The 15,154-nt window shown below is 43.0% G+C and overlaps 1 protein-coding gene across 2 annotated transcripts in view; it reads left to right on the top strand.

Moving 5' to 3' along the window:
- The first annotated feature begins 480 nt into the window (after positions 1-480).
- Positions 481-15,154, top strand: part of LOC140739266 (protocadherin-10) — a 134,226-nt gene continuing 119,552 nt past the window's right edge. The window contains exons 1-2 of one of the 2 annotated variants that reach the window (XM_073067411.1): positions 481-3,234; positions 4,098-4,165. In XM_073067411.1, coding sequence (XP_072923512.1) covers positions 709-3,234; positions 4,098-4,133 — 2,562 coding nt within the window. In that variant the 5' untranslated portion in view covers positions 481-708 and the 3' untranslated portion in view covers positions 4,134-4,165. Of the gene's footprint in view, positions 3,235-4,097; positions 4,166-15,154 lie in introns of those variants that run through there. The other variant, XM_073067412.1, reaches the window with a different exon arrangement.

Here is a 15,154-nt window from a genome sequence, read left to right as displayed (position 1 = left end):
TCAAATGTTACGGAGAGAAGACATGAGAATGGGGTTGAGAGGGTTAATAAATTAAACATGACTGCATGGCGGAGCAGACTCAATGGGCCGAAAGGCCTAATTATGCTCTTATGGGCTCTTTATAGTCTTCCATTTACTCTTTCAGTCTAGATAGGTCTCGAACCGAGAGTCGACTATCTACTCTACCCCCCACCCCCCCCCCCACAGATGCAGCCCGAGCCGCTGAATTTCTTCTGCAGCTCGCTTTAGTTTTTGCCCTCTATTCTAGCACCTGCAGTCTCCGTCTCTCTATTTAACTGCTGGAGTCTACATTGGCACAGAAAACATCGCCGCAGCTACTAAAGGGTTAATTTAGCCTAACCGGAGTCCTCCAATGAGACGGTGAATTGGGGCTGAAGATCTGTTACATCAAACTACACTCCCGCCTTTCTACCGGAGACAGTGAAAATTCACAAACAGCCGAGAGTGGAAGGAGTAAAGGGTGGGAGCGGAGTCGCGGAAACTGGAGCCGGCTTTGGCAAGCCTTTACTGTGACAGCATGTCTCCTGCTTGCCAGACTCGAACTGAAGGATCAATGTGCGTCTTTACGCATATCGCTCGTTAACTCCCTTCAAAACAATGCTCTCTGCCGCTTTCCCTTCTGCTGCCCAATGCTGAAGATAACCAGAACTTACCCGTCTGCGATTCGCACAAGGTACGAGCAGGACAATGGCTAATTCTCACAAAAACACCTGTCTGAGGTGGCAAATGATGACCCTGATAATCTCGTTTTGCGCCTGGGATATTATCACAGGGCAGATTCGCTACTCGATTCCCGAAGAATTGAAACACGGCGCGTTTGTTGGGAACATCGCCGACGATCTAGGACTGGATGTCAGGCAACTCTCCGCCCGCAGGTTTCGCATTGTCCCCGCCGCTAACACCCAGTACTTGGAGGTGAATCTGGAGAACGGGATTCTCTTCGTAAACGAGAAAATGGACCGGGAGCAGTTGTGCGACCAGAGCTCCAGTTGCTTCCTGCATCTGGAGATCGTAGTGGAGAATCCGTTAGAGTTGCATCGCGTGGAAGTGGAGATACTGGACGTAAACGACAACTCCCCTAGTTTTCCTTGGCGTGAATTCCGTTTGGAGATCGCTGAGTCCGTGGCACTCGGGTCGCGCTTCCCGCTTGAGAACGCGCACGATCCGGACGTGGGCACCAACTCGCTGCAAAGCTATCGGCTCAGTCCCAACCAGTACTTCAGCTTGGAGGTTCAGACTCGCAACGAACGTAATAAGTTTCCCGTGCTGGTTCTGGACAGATCACTGGACAGGGAGAATCAGGCGGTGCATCAGATGGTTCTCACTGCTCAAGACGGCGGCGTCCCGGAGAGATCAGGTACAGCTCAGGTCATAGTTACGGTCCTTGATGTTAACGATAACGCCCCGGTCTTTGACCAGGCTGTGTATACTGTGTGCCTGGTGGAAAACGCCCCGAAGAACACTTTGGTGATTAAACTTAACGCTACCGACTTGGACCAAGGCTCATACGGAGAGGTGACCTATTCATTCAGCAACCATGCGCCCGCGAGGCTGCGCCAACTCTTTCGGGTCGATGCCCATACTGGAGAAATTTGGGTCAAGGGAGTGGTGGACTACGAAGAGGCAAGTGTTTATGAGATTTATGTGCAGGCGAAAGATAGGGGTCTTTACACGGCGGCCGTGCATTGCACAGTGGTTGTGGAGATCATCGATGTCAACGACAACGCGCCCGAGGTGATACTGACTTCAGTGTCCAGTCCGATTCGGGAGGACGCTTTGCCAGGCGCTGTGATCGCCCTGATCAGCGTGACCGACCGCGATTCCGGAGAGAACGGAAAGACTACTTGCCACATCCCCGCCCATCTCCCTTTCAAACTCCAGTCGTCTTTCAAGAACTATTATACTCTGGTTACGGATGATCGCCTGGACCGCGAGAGAGTTTTCGAGTATAACGTGAGTATTACTGTCACAGACTTGGGCACCCCTCCCCTTTCCACTGTCAAAACCATTCTCGTCAAGGTTTCGGATGTCAACGATAACGCTCCCCGTTTTGCACACCCGTCCTACACCGTTTACCTGATGGAAAATAACGCGCCCGGAGCGTCTATCTGTTCTGTCTCCGCCTGGGATCCGGATTCTGACCAGAACGCCTATGTCTCCTACTGCATTTTGGACAGTAAGATAAAGGGCACTCCCGTTTCATCATATGTTTCCATCAACTTAAACACGGGCAACCTTTATGCATTGCGCTCTTTTGACTACGAGCAACTCAAGAATTTCCAGGTCCAAATTCAGGCGCAGGACGCGGGGTTTCCATCGCTGAACAACAACGTTACGGTGACTGTGATTATCCTGGATCAGAACGACAATGCTCCCGAGATCGTGTCCCCACTGCCGCCGAATGGCTCGGTAGAGATGGTGCCTCGTTCCGCTGATCCCGGTTACCTCGTTGCAAAAGTAACAGCGGTCGACGACGACTCTGGTCAGAACTCCAGGCTGAGTTACCTACTGTTCCAAGCCACAGATCCTGGACTCTTCAGCTTGGACCCGTCCATCGGGGAGATCCGGACCACGCGCCGCTTTGAAGACCACGATTCCCCTAGACAGAGGTTGGTGGTCCATGTCACGGACAATGGAAAACCACCTCTCTCCACCTCTGTCACCATTAGCGTCTCGATAGTCGACAGTGTTCCAGAGATCATCTCCGACTTAACCGACGGGCCCCAAACCATTGAATACTTCTCTGATTTCAACCTTTACTTAATTGTCTCGTTGGGATCCGTCTCCTTTGTGTTCCTGTTGGCCATTATCGCTCTGGTGACTATCAAGTGTCACAAAGATAGACACGGCACTCTTGGTCCCCGCTGTCCTCTCAGTACCTGTTGCTCCCGTGGACCCAGCCGTTGTTGCTGCCTCCGGAGAAGACATTCCAGGGACGTGCTGAATAACTCACACACCAACTTTCAGATACCCCCCAGTGCGAAAGCCCCGCCGAACTCCATGGAGGTAGGCGGTAGCGGCTCACTTTCCCAGACATATTGCTACAAGGTATGCCTGAGTCCCGAATCGGCAAAGAGCGACTTAATGTTCCTCAAACCTTACAGCTCCTCCACGCCCGCGGGAACTAGCACGAAGCCCGCCAGCCCCTACGTGACCACATGGAGGAAGCAGGCATTAGATGGGCCGAATATTGGAACCAATCTATCCAATGAGGTGAGTTACACAAGAAAGGTGATCATTTCTTTGTTCTTTGAATTGGAGGGTCTCACCTCACCACTGGGCGTAATTAAACTTTATGTTGAATATACACTCAGTGGCCACTTTATTAGGTACGGGAGTGGAACCCAGCGTGGTTATCTGTTGTTGTAGCCCATCAGCTTCGAGGTTCGTCCGTACAGTGCGTTTAGAGATGCTTTCCCGCACACCACTGTTGTAACACGTGATTATTTGAGTTACTGTTGTCTTCCTGTCAGCTTGAACCAGTCTGGCCGTGGCTTATTTTGCCCACAAAACTACTGCTCACAGGATGTTTTTGTTTGTTTTCCGCACCATTCTCTGTAAACTCCAGAGACTGTTATACGTGTAAATTCCAGAAGATCAGCAGATTCTGAGATAATCAAACCACCCGTTCAGGCACTAACAATCATTCCACAGACAAAGTCATTTAGATTCATCTCCATTCTGATGTATGGTCTGAACAACAACTGAACCTCTTGACCACGGCTGCATGATTTTATGTACTGAGTTGCTGCCAGATGATTGGCTGATTAGATTTTGCATTATAGGTGTATACCTAATAAAGTGGCCACTGAGTTTTAAACGTGGATAAGTTCTGGATTTGGCGGGTTATAAAATAACCAATAGCTAACTAGGTGTTTAGCGTTAGAATAGTGGCTGGTCTGTGAGAACCCAATAGTCAGTTGAAGCCGGGAGTTCCCCATCAACGCCAACTCGGACGCGCTAACTAAATGGGAGAGCACTGCTTGACCGGTGCGATTATTGGACCAGCGAGCGCCATAAACGGGTTATTGTCACGTCTGGAATGATCCATAACCTGTGATTTATCTTTTTCACAGGTTTCGGGTCTCCATGGTGCGTTGTTCATTCCTTGAACGGGAATTAATGAAGAGATCCTTTCTTGCGTGATTTCCCCAGTGTAGTTCAGGACGTAGCGCTCACAGACTTTTAACTTAACTGTGAATTCAAAGTACTTTATCTATCTTGGCCTGCTGAAAATTGCTTCCACCACGAATAGAATCTGCGTCTAGACTACCTACAGTAAATTAGAGTGGCAGGGACACTGGGTCTAGCAAGCCCAAAGCAAATCTGATGAGCAATGGTATTTAATTAACCGCTTCAAAGGGAAAAGCCCTGTACAGAAACCCTTTGAACTGTTTGATAACTTCCAGCGGGGGGAAATGTTTTAAGAGGATTGGAAAGTCATTTTGGCAATAAAGTGATCAGCAATGATTAAGTTGAGCTTAATAGATAGAAAAACAACCATACTGATCACCAGCCTTCAAATAACAGCCTGTCTGCCCCTGAGGTGGCATGGAATGGAAATTATTTTAAAGCTTTGATTATTTGAGACTTTGAACACTTGCAGTTGCGATTTCAGTACCAGACATTGAAGGTCTGATCCTTTGTCCAAGTTCAAGTTCGAGTTTATTGTCATTCGACTGTATATATATATACCGCCAAATGAAACAACGTTCCTATTGGCAAGATACACAACACAGTACATATAACGTACACAAGGCTATAACGTAATATTACTATAAATAAATTAACAAATAATAAAATATAGTGCAGAAGATTGACATTTAGCATAAGGAGCATTTACCACAGAAGTTAGAGAGTAAACTGTAGAACGCTACTGGCGCTTCATATGTGGTGAAACCTAAGTGACGGCAGAGACTTCAGTAGTCTCACATTTCTTGTCCTAATTCTACGGTACCTTCTTCCAGATGACAGGGTGTCAAAGAGATTGAGGGATGAATGGGAGGGATCCTTGGCAACACTATACAGCACTTCTGATAAATATCTCAGATGTGTAGAAGAAAGACCATGATGATCTTCTCAGCAGACCTCTCAATTCTTTGTAGGGTTTTGCGGACAGATGCCTTGCAATTCCCATACCAGACTGTGATGCAGGTATGGTGGCGGCAATGGTCCCCTATTACCCACTCACCTGTTTCAAGAACCAGCTAGAAGAAAACTATATTTCAGATAGATATTCCTGAGGTCAATACGAGTATTTTAATTATATTGTGTAAGATTCTTGTGAAATCAAAACGTTTGATTTTAAGAAATACAATTTTAAGATGTTGTTACCAGATAAAGTTAATATACAGAAAAGAAGAAAAACAGGATATTCCTCAACAGTTTGCCTAGAGCTAAGGTATAAATCATCCATATGCAATAACTTTGGAAAAAGGGCATTTCTGCTAGAGATGTGCACAGGCTGGTAAAGGGTAAGTCGAACCAATATGACCGCACGTTTGATTCATGTCAGATACGGTTTCTTCACTCTCCCTCAGTGCCAGTGGCAGGGTGTAAATCAAAAGCTGCCCTTTTCGGTGAAGGAGCCTTTTTTTCTATTGATCAAAGAATTCTGCCCTTCAACTATTCTCGTTATTAAAAGCCTGGAACTGCATAGTCATCCCTTCTGTTAAATCAAGCATTTCAGACCTTTCGTGGGACTTAATTGCAATGGGACTTTTTAAATTTAGAGGTGGCTAATTCTCAGTTTGTTTGCAGTCTGAAATATTCCAACTTCTCTAGTGTCCATTACCGAAATGTTCATTGCGGGATTTAGTTGCTGTCCATTGTCCTGAAGTTGTGTGTCTTTTCGTGTGCAACCCAACATGTAATCATTAGGAAACACAAACCAATGGCCACTTTATTTGGTATCTTCTGTAATTAATAAAGTGGCCACTGAGTACATGTTGCTGGTCTTTTGCTGCTGTAGCCCATCCGCTTGAAGGTTTGACGTTTTGTATGTTCTGTTGTAACGCATGGTTACTTGAGTACCTGTTGGCTTCGTATCAGCTTGAAGCAGTCTGGCCATTCTCCTCTGACCTCTCTCATTAACAAGACATTTTTGCCCACATTTTTGCTCACTGGATGTTTTCCTTTGGTTTTTACACCATTCTCTGTAAACTGTAGAGACTGTTGTGCGTGAAAACCCCAGGGGATCAGAAATCTCTGCGATTCTCAAACCACTCCGACTGTCACCACCAATCATTCCGTGGTTAAAGTTACTTAGATCACATTTCTTCCCCGTTCTGATGTTTGCTCTTTACAGCAACTGAACTCTTGATCTTGTCTGCAGGCTTTTATGCATTGGGTTGCTGAACAGATATTCGCACTAATTGAATAGGTGTGCAGGTGTACATAACAAAGTGGCTAATGTATGTAGGATATTTAAAATGGAACTTCCATTGCCCATCCTGCCTCTAAGTGAACTTTTTGCCATTTTGTGCCTGTCATCTATTAAGTGATAATACATTCACTTAATTTCATTTCAACTTCACTTCAATTAACTTTCTGCAGAGTACACCTGCAACTGGGAACCGATTCTTCTACCAGGTGATTCTTTGTCGTCCATTGCTCCATAGGGAGGAGCTACACCGCAGAGTGCTATTGGCATCAGAGCCAAACAGCATAGTAATTTTGGAACCTGCGATGCACAACATAAGGCAATACTCTGTTGCAATTGAACAGTGGTCTGTTAACGATTTTTTTTCATTATACAGTACAATCCCACCGTGCCAAAAGCAGTTCAATTGCCTTTTTTTATGCTGTGCAGTTTTATTACATTTTCAGGTTTCGGAAATGGAGTTTCTAAGGGCAATGATCACAGTTGCTGTGGGTTATAATGGTGCGTTTAATAATGTTATATTTGATATTTATACATTATTCAATGATGCCTCTCTCTCTATATAGTTCTGTTATGTGACTGAGGATTAATAACTGCAGCATAGTGCCACGGGCATTGTGTGCTTGCTAGTATGACTCTGGGTCAAAAGTGTCTAGAAATATTTGGGGCTGGTTGATGTGCACAAAGTTGCTCTCAATGTATGATGTGTTATGTGTGTGAATCAGCATCAGGTTTAATATCACTGGCATATTTGTGAAATATCTAGTTTTACAGCAGCAGTACATTGTAATACATAATAAAATATATAAATTACAATAAGGCTAGATATATGTGTGTGTGTGTATATCTATATATATATATATAACATACACACACACACACACACACACACACACACACACACACACACACACACACACACACACACACACACAGATTGGCATGTATGATATTGTGGACATCACTGAATCATGGCTGAAAGATGATTATAGCTGGGAGCTTAACGTCCAAAGATACCCATTGTAACAAAAGGACAGGCAGATAGGCAAAGGGGTGGTGTGGCTCTGGTGGTAAAAAACTGAAATCAAATCATTAGAAAGAGTTAACATATGATTGGAAGGTGTAGAATCTAGGAAACTCCAAGGATAAAAAGACTATGATGGCAGTGATATACAGATTTCCAAACAATAGTAAAGATGTGGGTCTACAAATTACAATGGGAGACAGAAAATTCATGTCAAAAGGGCAATGTTATGAAAGTCGTGGGGGATTTAAATATAAAGGTTAGCTTGGAAAACTTGTGTGCCTGCTGTATCCCAAGAAGGAGAATTTGTAGAATGCATATGAGGTACCTTTTTAGAGCACCTCGAGGTTGAGCCCAGTAGGGGGTCAACTATTTCAGGTGGGGTGTTGAGTATTGAAACAGAATAAGGTAAAGGAACCCTTAGGGAAAAGTGATTATAATATGATAGAAATTCACCCTACAATTTAAGACAGAGAAGCTAAAGTCAGATGTATTAGCATTACATTGGAATAAAGGGAGTTACAGAGGTATGAGAGGGGAGCTGACCGGAATTGATTGAAAGGGAACACTAGCAGGGATGACAGAAGAACAGTAATGGCTAGAATTTCTGGGAGCAATTCGGAAGGCGCAGGATAGATTCATCCCAAAGAGGAAGAAGTATTCTGTAGGAGATTGACACAACTGTAATTGACAAGAGAAGGCAAAACCACTATGGAAGCTAAAGGGAGGGCATATAATAGAGCAGACATTATTGGAAAGTTAGAGTATTGTGAAGCTTATAAAAACCAACATAAGGCAACTTAAAAAGTCATTAAGAAGGAAAAGATGGAATACAAAGGTAATAAGCTAACTATTAATATTAAAAAGAATACAGAAAGTTTCTTCAGATATGGGAAGTGAAAAGGAGAGGCGAAAGTAGATCTTAGACCACTGGATAATGATGCTGGAGAGGTAGCAATGGTGAACAAAGAAATAGTAAATAAATTGAATAAGTATTTTGTGTCTGTCTTCACTGTGAAGATGCCTGCAGTATGCCAGAAGTTTGAGAGTGTTGGGAGAAGAAGTGAGTGAAGTAGCCATTACAAGGGAGAAGGTGCTTGGGAAACTGAAAGGTCTGAAGATAACTAAGTAGCCTGGACTAAATGGTCTACACCCCAGGGTTCTGAATGAGATGACTTAGAGATTGTGGAGGCGTTAGTAATGATCTTTCAAGAATCAATGGACTCTGGCATGGCTCCGGAGGACTGGAAAACTGCAAATGTCACTTCTCCTTTCAAGAAGGGAGAGAGGCAGAAGAAAGGAAATTATTGTACAGTTAGCCCAGCCTCAGTGGTTGGGAAGATGTTGGAGTCAATTGTTAAGAATGTGGTTTCGGGATACTTGGAGACACATGATAAAATAGGCTGTAGTCTGCATAGCTTCCTCAAGTGAAAATCTTGCCTGTCAAATCTGTTAGAATTCTTTAAAGAAATAACAAGCATGGTAGACAAAGAAGATTCGGTGAATGTGGTGTACTTGGATTTTCATAAGGTCTCTGACAAGGTGTCACATATGAGGCTTAAAAAGTTAAAAGCCCATCGAAGATACTATCTTGGATAAAGTGGTGGCTGATTAGCAGGAGGCAAAAAGTGGGAATAAATTGAGCCTTTTCTGATTGGCTGCCAGTGACTAGTAGTGTTCCAAAGTGGTCTGTGTTGGGACCACTTCTTTTTACATTTTATGCTAATGATTAGGATATTGGAATTAATGGTTTTGTGGCTAAGTTTGCAGACAATACTCAGATAGGTGGAGAGGCAGGAAATTTTGAAGAAGCAAAGAGTCCACAGAAGGACTTAGACAGATTAGGAGAATGAACAAGGAAATAGCAGATGGAATATAGTGTTGGGAAGTGTATGGCCATGCACTTTGATAGAAGAAATGAAAGTGTAGACTATTTTCTAAATGGAGAGAAAATTCAAAAATCTGACGTGCCAAAAGTCATTGGGTAGATTTAAGGCAGAAGATGATAAATTCTTGATTGGGCAGGGCATGAAGGGATACAGCGAGAGGGCAGGAGATTAGGGTTGAGAGGGAAATGGAGTAAAGAATGTTGGGAATGGCGAGGTTGAGCACAATGGGAGGGGTATGGGTGAGGTGGCAAAAGAACTTGTGCCAGAGGTAGGGGGTAGTGCAGGTACAGACATGTCCAGCCCTGAGACACTAGGCAAGGTCATTTGATTCTAAACAATTGGTTTATTGATCATTACAGAATGTCTCTCTGATGCTTCCTGCTCCCTCCCCTCTCCCTGCCCCCTTCCCACTTGCAGACCACAACAGAAACCCATATATGAATCAGGTTTATTATTACTCACATCTGTCATGAATTTTCTTCTCTTTGCTGCAGCAGTACCGGGCAATATATAAAATTGCTACAGTACTGTGCAAAAGTCTAAGGTACCCTAGCTATAGACATGTGTCTAATAGCTGAGCTATTTGAATATAGTGGTGAGTTTGTGGAATTCGTTACTGCAGGCGGCTGTGGAGGCCAAGTCAATGGGCAGAGTTAAAGTGGAGGTTGCTAGGTTCTTGATTAGAAAAGTTGCGGTGAAAGGGCGGGCAAATGAGGTTGAGGGGGAAAATAAATCACCCATGACTGAATGACATAGCAGACAATAGAACAAATAACCTCATTCTGCTCCTGTGTCTTGTGGTCTTACTTACGAAAGTACCAGTGCTGACATAAACTAAGTGGCCACTTTATTAGGTACACCTCTACATCTGATTGTTAATGGAAATACCTGATCAGCCAATTATGTGGATAAAAGTTCATAAAAAGCATGCAGATGTGGTCAAGAGGTTCCATTCTTATTTAGACCAAGTATCAGAATGGGGAAAAATCTAAGTGCCGTTGACCATGGAATGATTGCTGGTGCCAGATGGGGGTGGTTTGAGTATCTCAGACAGTGCTTATCTCATGGGATTTTCACATACAACAGGGTTTACCGAGAATGGTGGAGAAAAAGAAACATCCAGCCAGCAGCAGTTCTGTGGGTGAAAAAGCTTTGCTAATGACAGAGGTCAGAGGAGAATGGCCAGATTGGCTCAAGCTGACAGAAAGGTTGCAGTAAGTCAAATAGGCACGTGTTACAGCAGGGGTGTGCTGAATTGCATCTCTGAATGCACAGCATGTTGAATCCTGAAGTGGATGTGCTACAGCTGCAGAAGACCATGAACAGGCAGCACCTAATAAACTGGGCACTGAGGGTAAGAGCTGTAGTAATTATTTTATATGAAGTTTGGTAGCCTGGCTTTTGGAAACTCCACCTGTTTTGGGCAAAGTTACAGATGCTGCTAAATGCTGGGCCCAAGAGAGACAGAGAAGCAATTGTATTTGACAGTGGGATTGCTTGCTGATGCTGTACCTATTCAGAGCAAAATGATACAGGAGAATCAGAAGCAACTGACTGAAACAAGGTTAACTTTCCAGGTAGTTGGCACAAAGACAAGCGGAATAACAGGGAATACACTCATCACTTATAATCAGTAACATCTCCAAAGTCATTGGAAAAGAAGTTTCCAGAAGGACAATGAAGCCTATTTTTGGTGATAGAATATCTATTGTACAAACTCTAGTATCAAATAATCCTTATGGCACAGTAAGAGGTCACTTGGCCTATTAAGTCTGAGCCAACCTGAGTAAGAACTAAGTTAGAAGCTCAAAGTCAATTTATTATCAACGTACATATATGTCACCAGACACAACCCTGAGATTAATTTTCTTGTGGGCATTTACAGTAAATACAAGAAACACAATAGAAGTAATGAAAGACCCTCCCCAACAGAACAGACACGAGCCAATGTGCAAAAGACAACAAACTGTGTGAACACAAAATGAGAAAAACACACACAAAACAATAATAATGAATAAAGAAGCAATAAATATTGAGAAAATGAATACCATAGTCCTTTATTGTGAATCAATAGGTTGTGGAACAGTTCAATGCCGGGCAGAGTGAATTGAGTGAAGTATTGCTTCAGGATAACAACTCCTGAACCTGATGGTGTGGATGCACTGCATAGAAAGGAAGCCTGCAATGCATAATCCAATATACTGCATGGTCCCTATAGTTCATTTCTGAATAAATGCAAGAATTTAATGTCGAGGCTTTATAAACCATCGGTGGGTCCCTTATCTAAGAAAAGGTGTGCTGACATCAGAGAGGGTTCCAAGGAGGGTCACAACAATGATTCCAGAATGAAAGAGTTACTATATGAGGACTGATGGATGGCTCTGGGTCTGTACTCACTAGATTTCAGAAGAATGAGGGGGAATCTCATTGAAGCCCATGGAATACTGAAAGGCCTTGATAGAGTGGATGTTTTCTATGGTGGGGGAGTCTAAGACCAGAGGAGACAGCCTCAAGGGCACCCTTTTAGAATGGAGATTAAGAGGAATTTCTTTAGCCAAAGATTGGTGAATCCGTGGAATTTGTTGCTATAGGCAGCTGTGGAGGCCAAGCCATTGGGTATGTGTAAGACAGCAGTTGATAGATTGATTAATCAAGGCATAAAGGGATATGGGGAGAAGGAAGCAGATTTGGTTTGAGAGGAAAAATATATTAGCCATGGTGAAATGCTGGATAAGATTCAATGGGACAAACAGACCAACTCTGCTCTTAGATCTTATGGTCTTATCTCTAGTCTCTCATTCCTGACCCTTCTCCAATGGAAACAGCCTCACTTCATTTACATTTGTCAAGATGATCCATTAAATTTGTCTATCTTTATCCACACTTTGCAAATCTATGTTATGAAATTAAGCAGAGCCTGCTCAGTGCCAAGCTTAGTAATTAGTAGGATTGTACAGAACACATCCAGCCCTTTGGCCCACAATCTGTTGCTTCTTTAACCTACTCCAAGATCAATCTAGCCCTTCCCTCCCACATAGCCCTCCATTTTTTTTTATCATTGATGTGCCTGTCTAAGAGTTCCTTGAATGCCCCCCAATGAAGAGTGGGAAGTGTTAAGTGTTTTTGATGATGTGTGGTGTTTTTGCCAAACATGACATTTAGTCACATGGCCAAAAAGCTCAATTTTGGTTTCATCAGGCAACAGAACATTCTTCCAGTCCCGCACATACCTTCTGGTAAACTCTAGCTAAGATTTCATATGAGTTTTTTGTCAACAGTGGCTTTCTCTTTGCCAGTTTCCCATAAAGCTGTGACCGATGAAACATCTGGGCAACAGCTGTTACATGGCTCTTGGTGGCCTCCCTCACTAGTCCACTTCTTGTACAGTCATTCACTGTTTGAGGACAGCCAGTCTAAGCAGATTTACAGCTGTGCCATATTCTTTCCATTTCTTGATGATTGACTTAATTGTACTCCAAGGGATATTCAGTTGCTTGGAAATTTTCTTGTATCCATCTCCTGACTTGCACTTTTCAATAACCTTCTTGCAGAGTTGTTTGGAGTGTTGTTTTGTCTTCGTTGTGTAGTTTTTGCAAGGATACTGACTCCCCAGCAGTTGAACCTTCCACATACAAATGTATTTTTACTACAATCAATTGAAACACCTTGACTGCAACAGGAGATCTCCTTTTAATTAATTATGTGATTTCCAAAACCAATTGACCACACTAGTGATTATTTGGTGTGTCATATTAAAGGGCATGAATACTTATGCAAACAATTATTTTGTGTTTTCAATTTGTAATTAATTTAGACCACTTTGTAGAGATCTGTTTTCACATTGACAGAAAAATGTATTTTTCTGCTGATCATTGTCAAAAAAAGCCAAATTAAAGCTACCGATATTCAATGTTGTAAAACAATAAAACACAAAAACTTCCAAAGGGGGTAAATACTTTGTATAGGCAGTGTAGCCAGGGTGCCTAAGACTTATGCACAGTATTGTATTTGTCAATATATAGCGTGGAGAGCAAGTCTGTAAATCTGGCGGCAGCAAAGGATGTTGGGAATGGTGCGGGTGGAGTGTCGCAGAATGTTGTGGGACAGGAGCAGAGAAGGATTGCCAAGGTTTGGGGTGGCATGCTTGCAGACACCCCAAGCCCTGAGACACTAGGCAAGGTCATTTGATTCCAAACAATTGTTTTTTTCTTCATTACAGAATGTCTCTCTGGTGCTTTCTGCTCCTCCCCCCTCCCTTCACCTTTTCTAAACCACGATTCCAGTCTTGTTGCGGCCTTTCCCACTTTCAGTTCACAATACCAAAATCAGGTTTATCATCACTTACACAGGACACAAAACTTTTTGAGAGCATCAGCAGTGCAGTTCAATGCAAAAAAAAAGCTATAGCACTGTGCAAAATTCTTAGGCACCCTAGCTATATATACCATTTTGTGCAAAAAACTTTTGCACAAAACTGTATATGCCTCTATCACTACCCCTGTCAAGGCTTTCCACACACCCAGTACTCTCTGTTAAAAACATACCTTGGATATCCCACTATACCTTTCTCCAATCAGCTTAAAATTATGCCTCTTGGTATTAGCTACTTCTGGTCTGAGAAACTTCTCTGTTTGTCCACTCAATCTATGTCTCATCATCCGCAGAAAAATAGAGGGCTATGCGTAACCCTAGATAATTTGTTAAGTAAGTACATGTTTGGCACAGCATTGTGGGCTGAAGGGCTTGTATTGTGTTGTAGTTTTTCTATGTTTCTATCTCTAACAATTCACGTCATCCTCCACTCCAAAGAGAAACACCCTAGCTCACTCATGCTATAAGACAAACTCTCCAGTCTAGGCTGCATCCTGGTAAATCTCAAATGGAAGCTGATGAAGCTGATTTTGCCTAGAATTACAAAGTTCATCTTTTAACCTTGCAGATGTATATTAGAGTTTAAATCTACATCAATATCTCAGTCCACCGTATCAAAAATACTGAACCCAGCAATTCTGATACAGTAATACGCGTATGGGTATTCTATGGTCGGGAATGGAATGGTAATTTATATTAAATTATTGAATGTTGATTCAGAAATTTTTAAACTTTTATTTTAAAGTTGCTTAATCAGAATTGGAATCAGGTTTATTATCACTGACAGCTAGTGTGAAATGTGTTGTTTTGTGGCAGCAGTACAGTGCAATACATAAAAGATTACAGTAAGAAATATAAATATATAAATAAATATATTGTGCAAAAAGGGAGGTCGTGTTCAGGGTTCATTGTCCACTTAGAAATCTGATGTCAGAGAGGAAGAAACTGTTCTCAAAATGTTGAGTTTGTGTTTTTAGGCTCCTGTACCTCCTCCTTGATGGTAACAACGTTCTTGTCCAAACCTATCCTTAATTCAAAGGGTACTGTTAATGACCTGCTCTGACTACCCAGTGGAATCCACACTGGAGTCTGCACATACCTGATCAGAATATTGGCATTCTGCTGCAGTAGTCATTTACAGGGCTGCATCATAGGTAGTTTTAGAAGGCTTTGGAAGAAAATTGGTTTTATTCTTTGCTAATGGACCAGTCAACTGGAAGATCTGTCGGGCTTGCCGATGGAGCAGGGGAGGTGCTGATGCATGAAATAGGATTCCGGACCATCTTCCCCAGAGGGGAGCTGTCCAGGATGTCTGAAAAGCCACGAAAGGGGGAGGGGTGAAGGGAGGGAGAGTCGGGTAGAGTGCAAACTGAGAGAATGATGCTTGCTGAAGTTAACATCCAGATTCCTTCGTAAAAAAGTGCACTAGGAAGCGACCGACATGATGAATGCTGCTGATACCCAGCA

This window comes from Hemitrygon akajei, chromosome 15 (assembly GCF_048418815.1).
Source record: "Hemitrygon akajei chromosome 15, sHemAka1.3, whole genome shotgun sequence".
Classification (NCBI taxonomy): domain Eukaryota; kingdom Metazoa; phylum Chordata; class Chondrichthyes; order Myliobatiformes; family Dasyatidae; genus Hemitrygon; species Hemitrygon akajei.
This window is presented reverse-complemented; position numbering and strand designations above follow the sequence as displayed.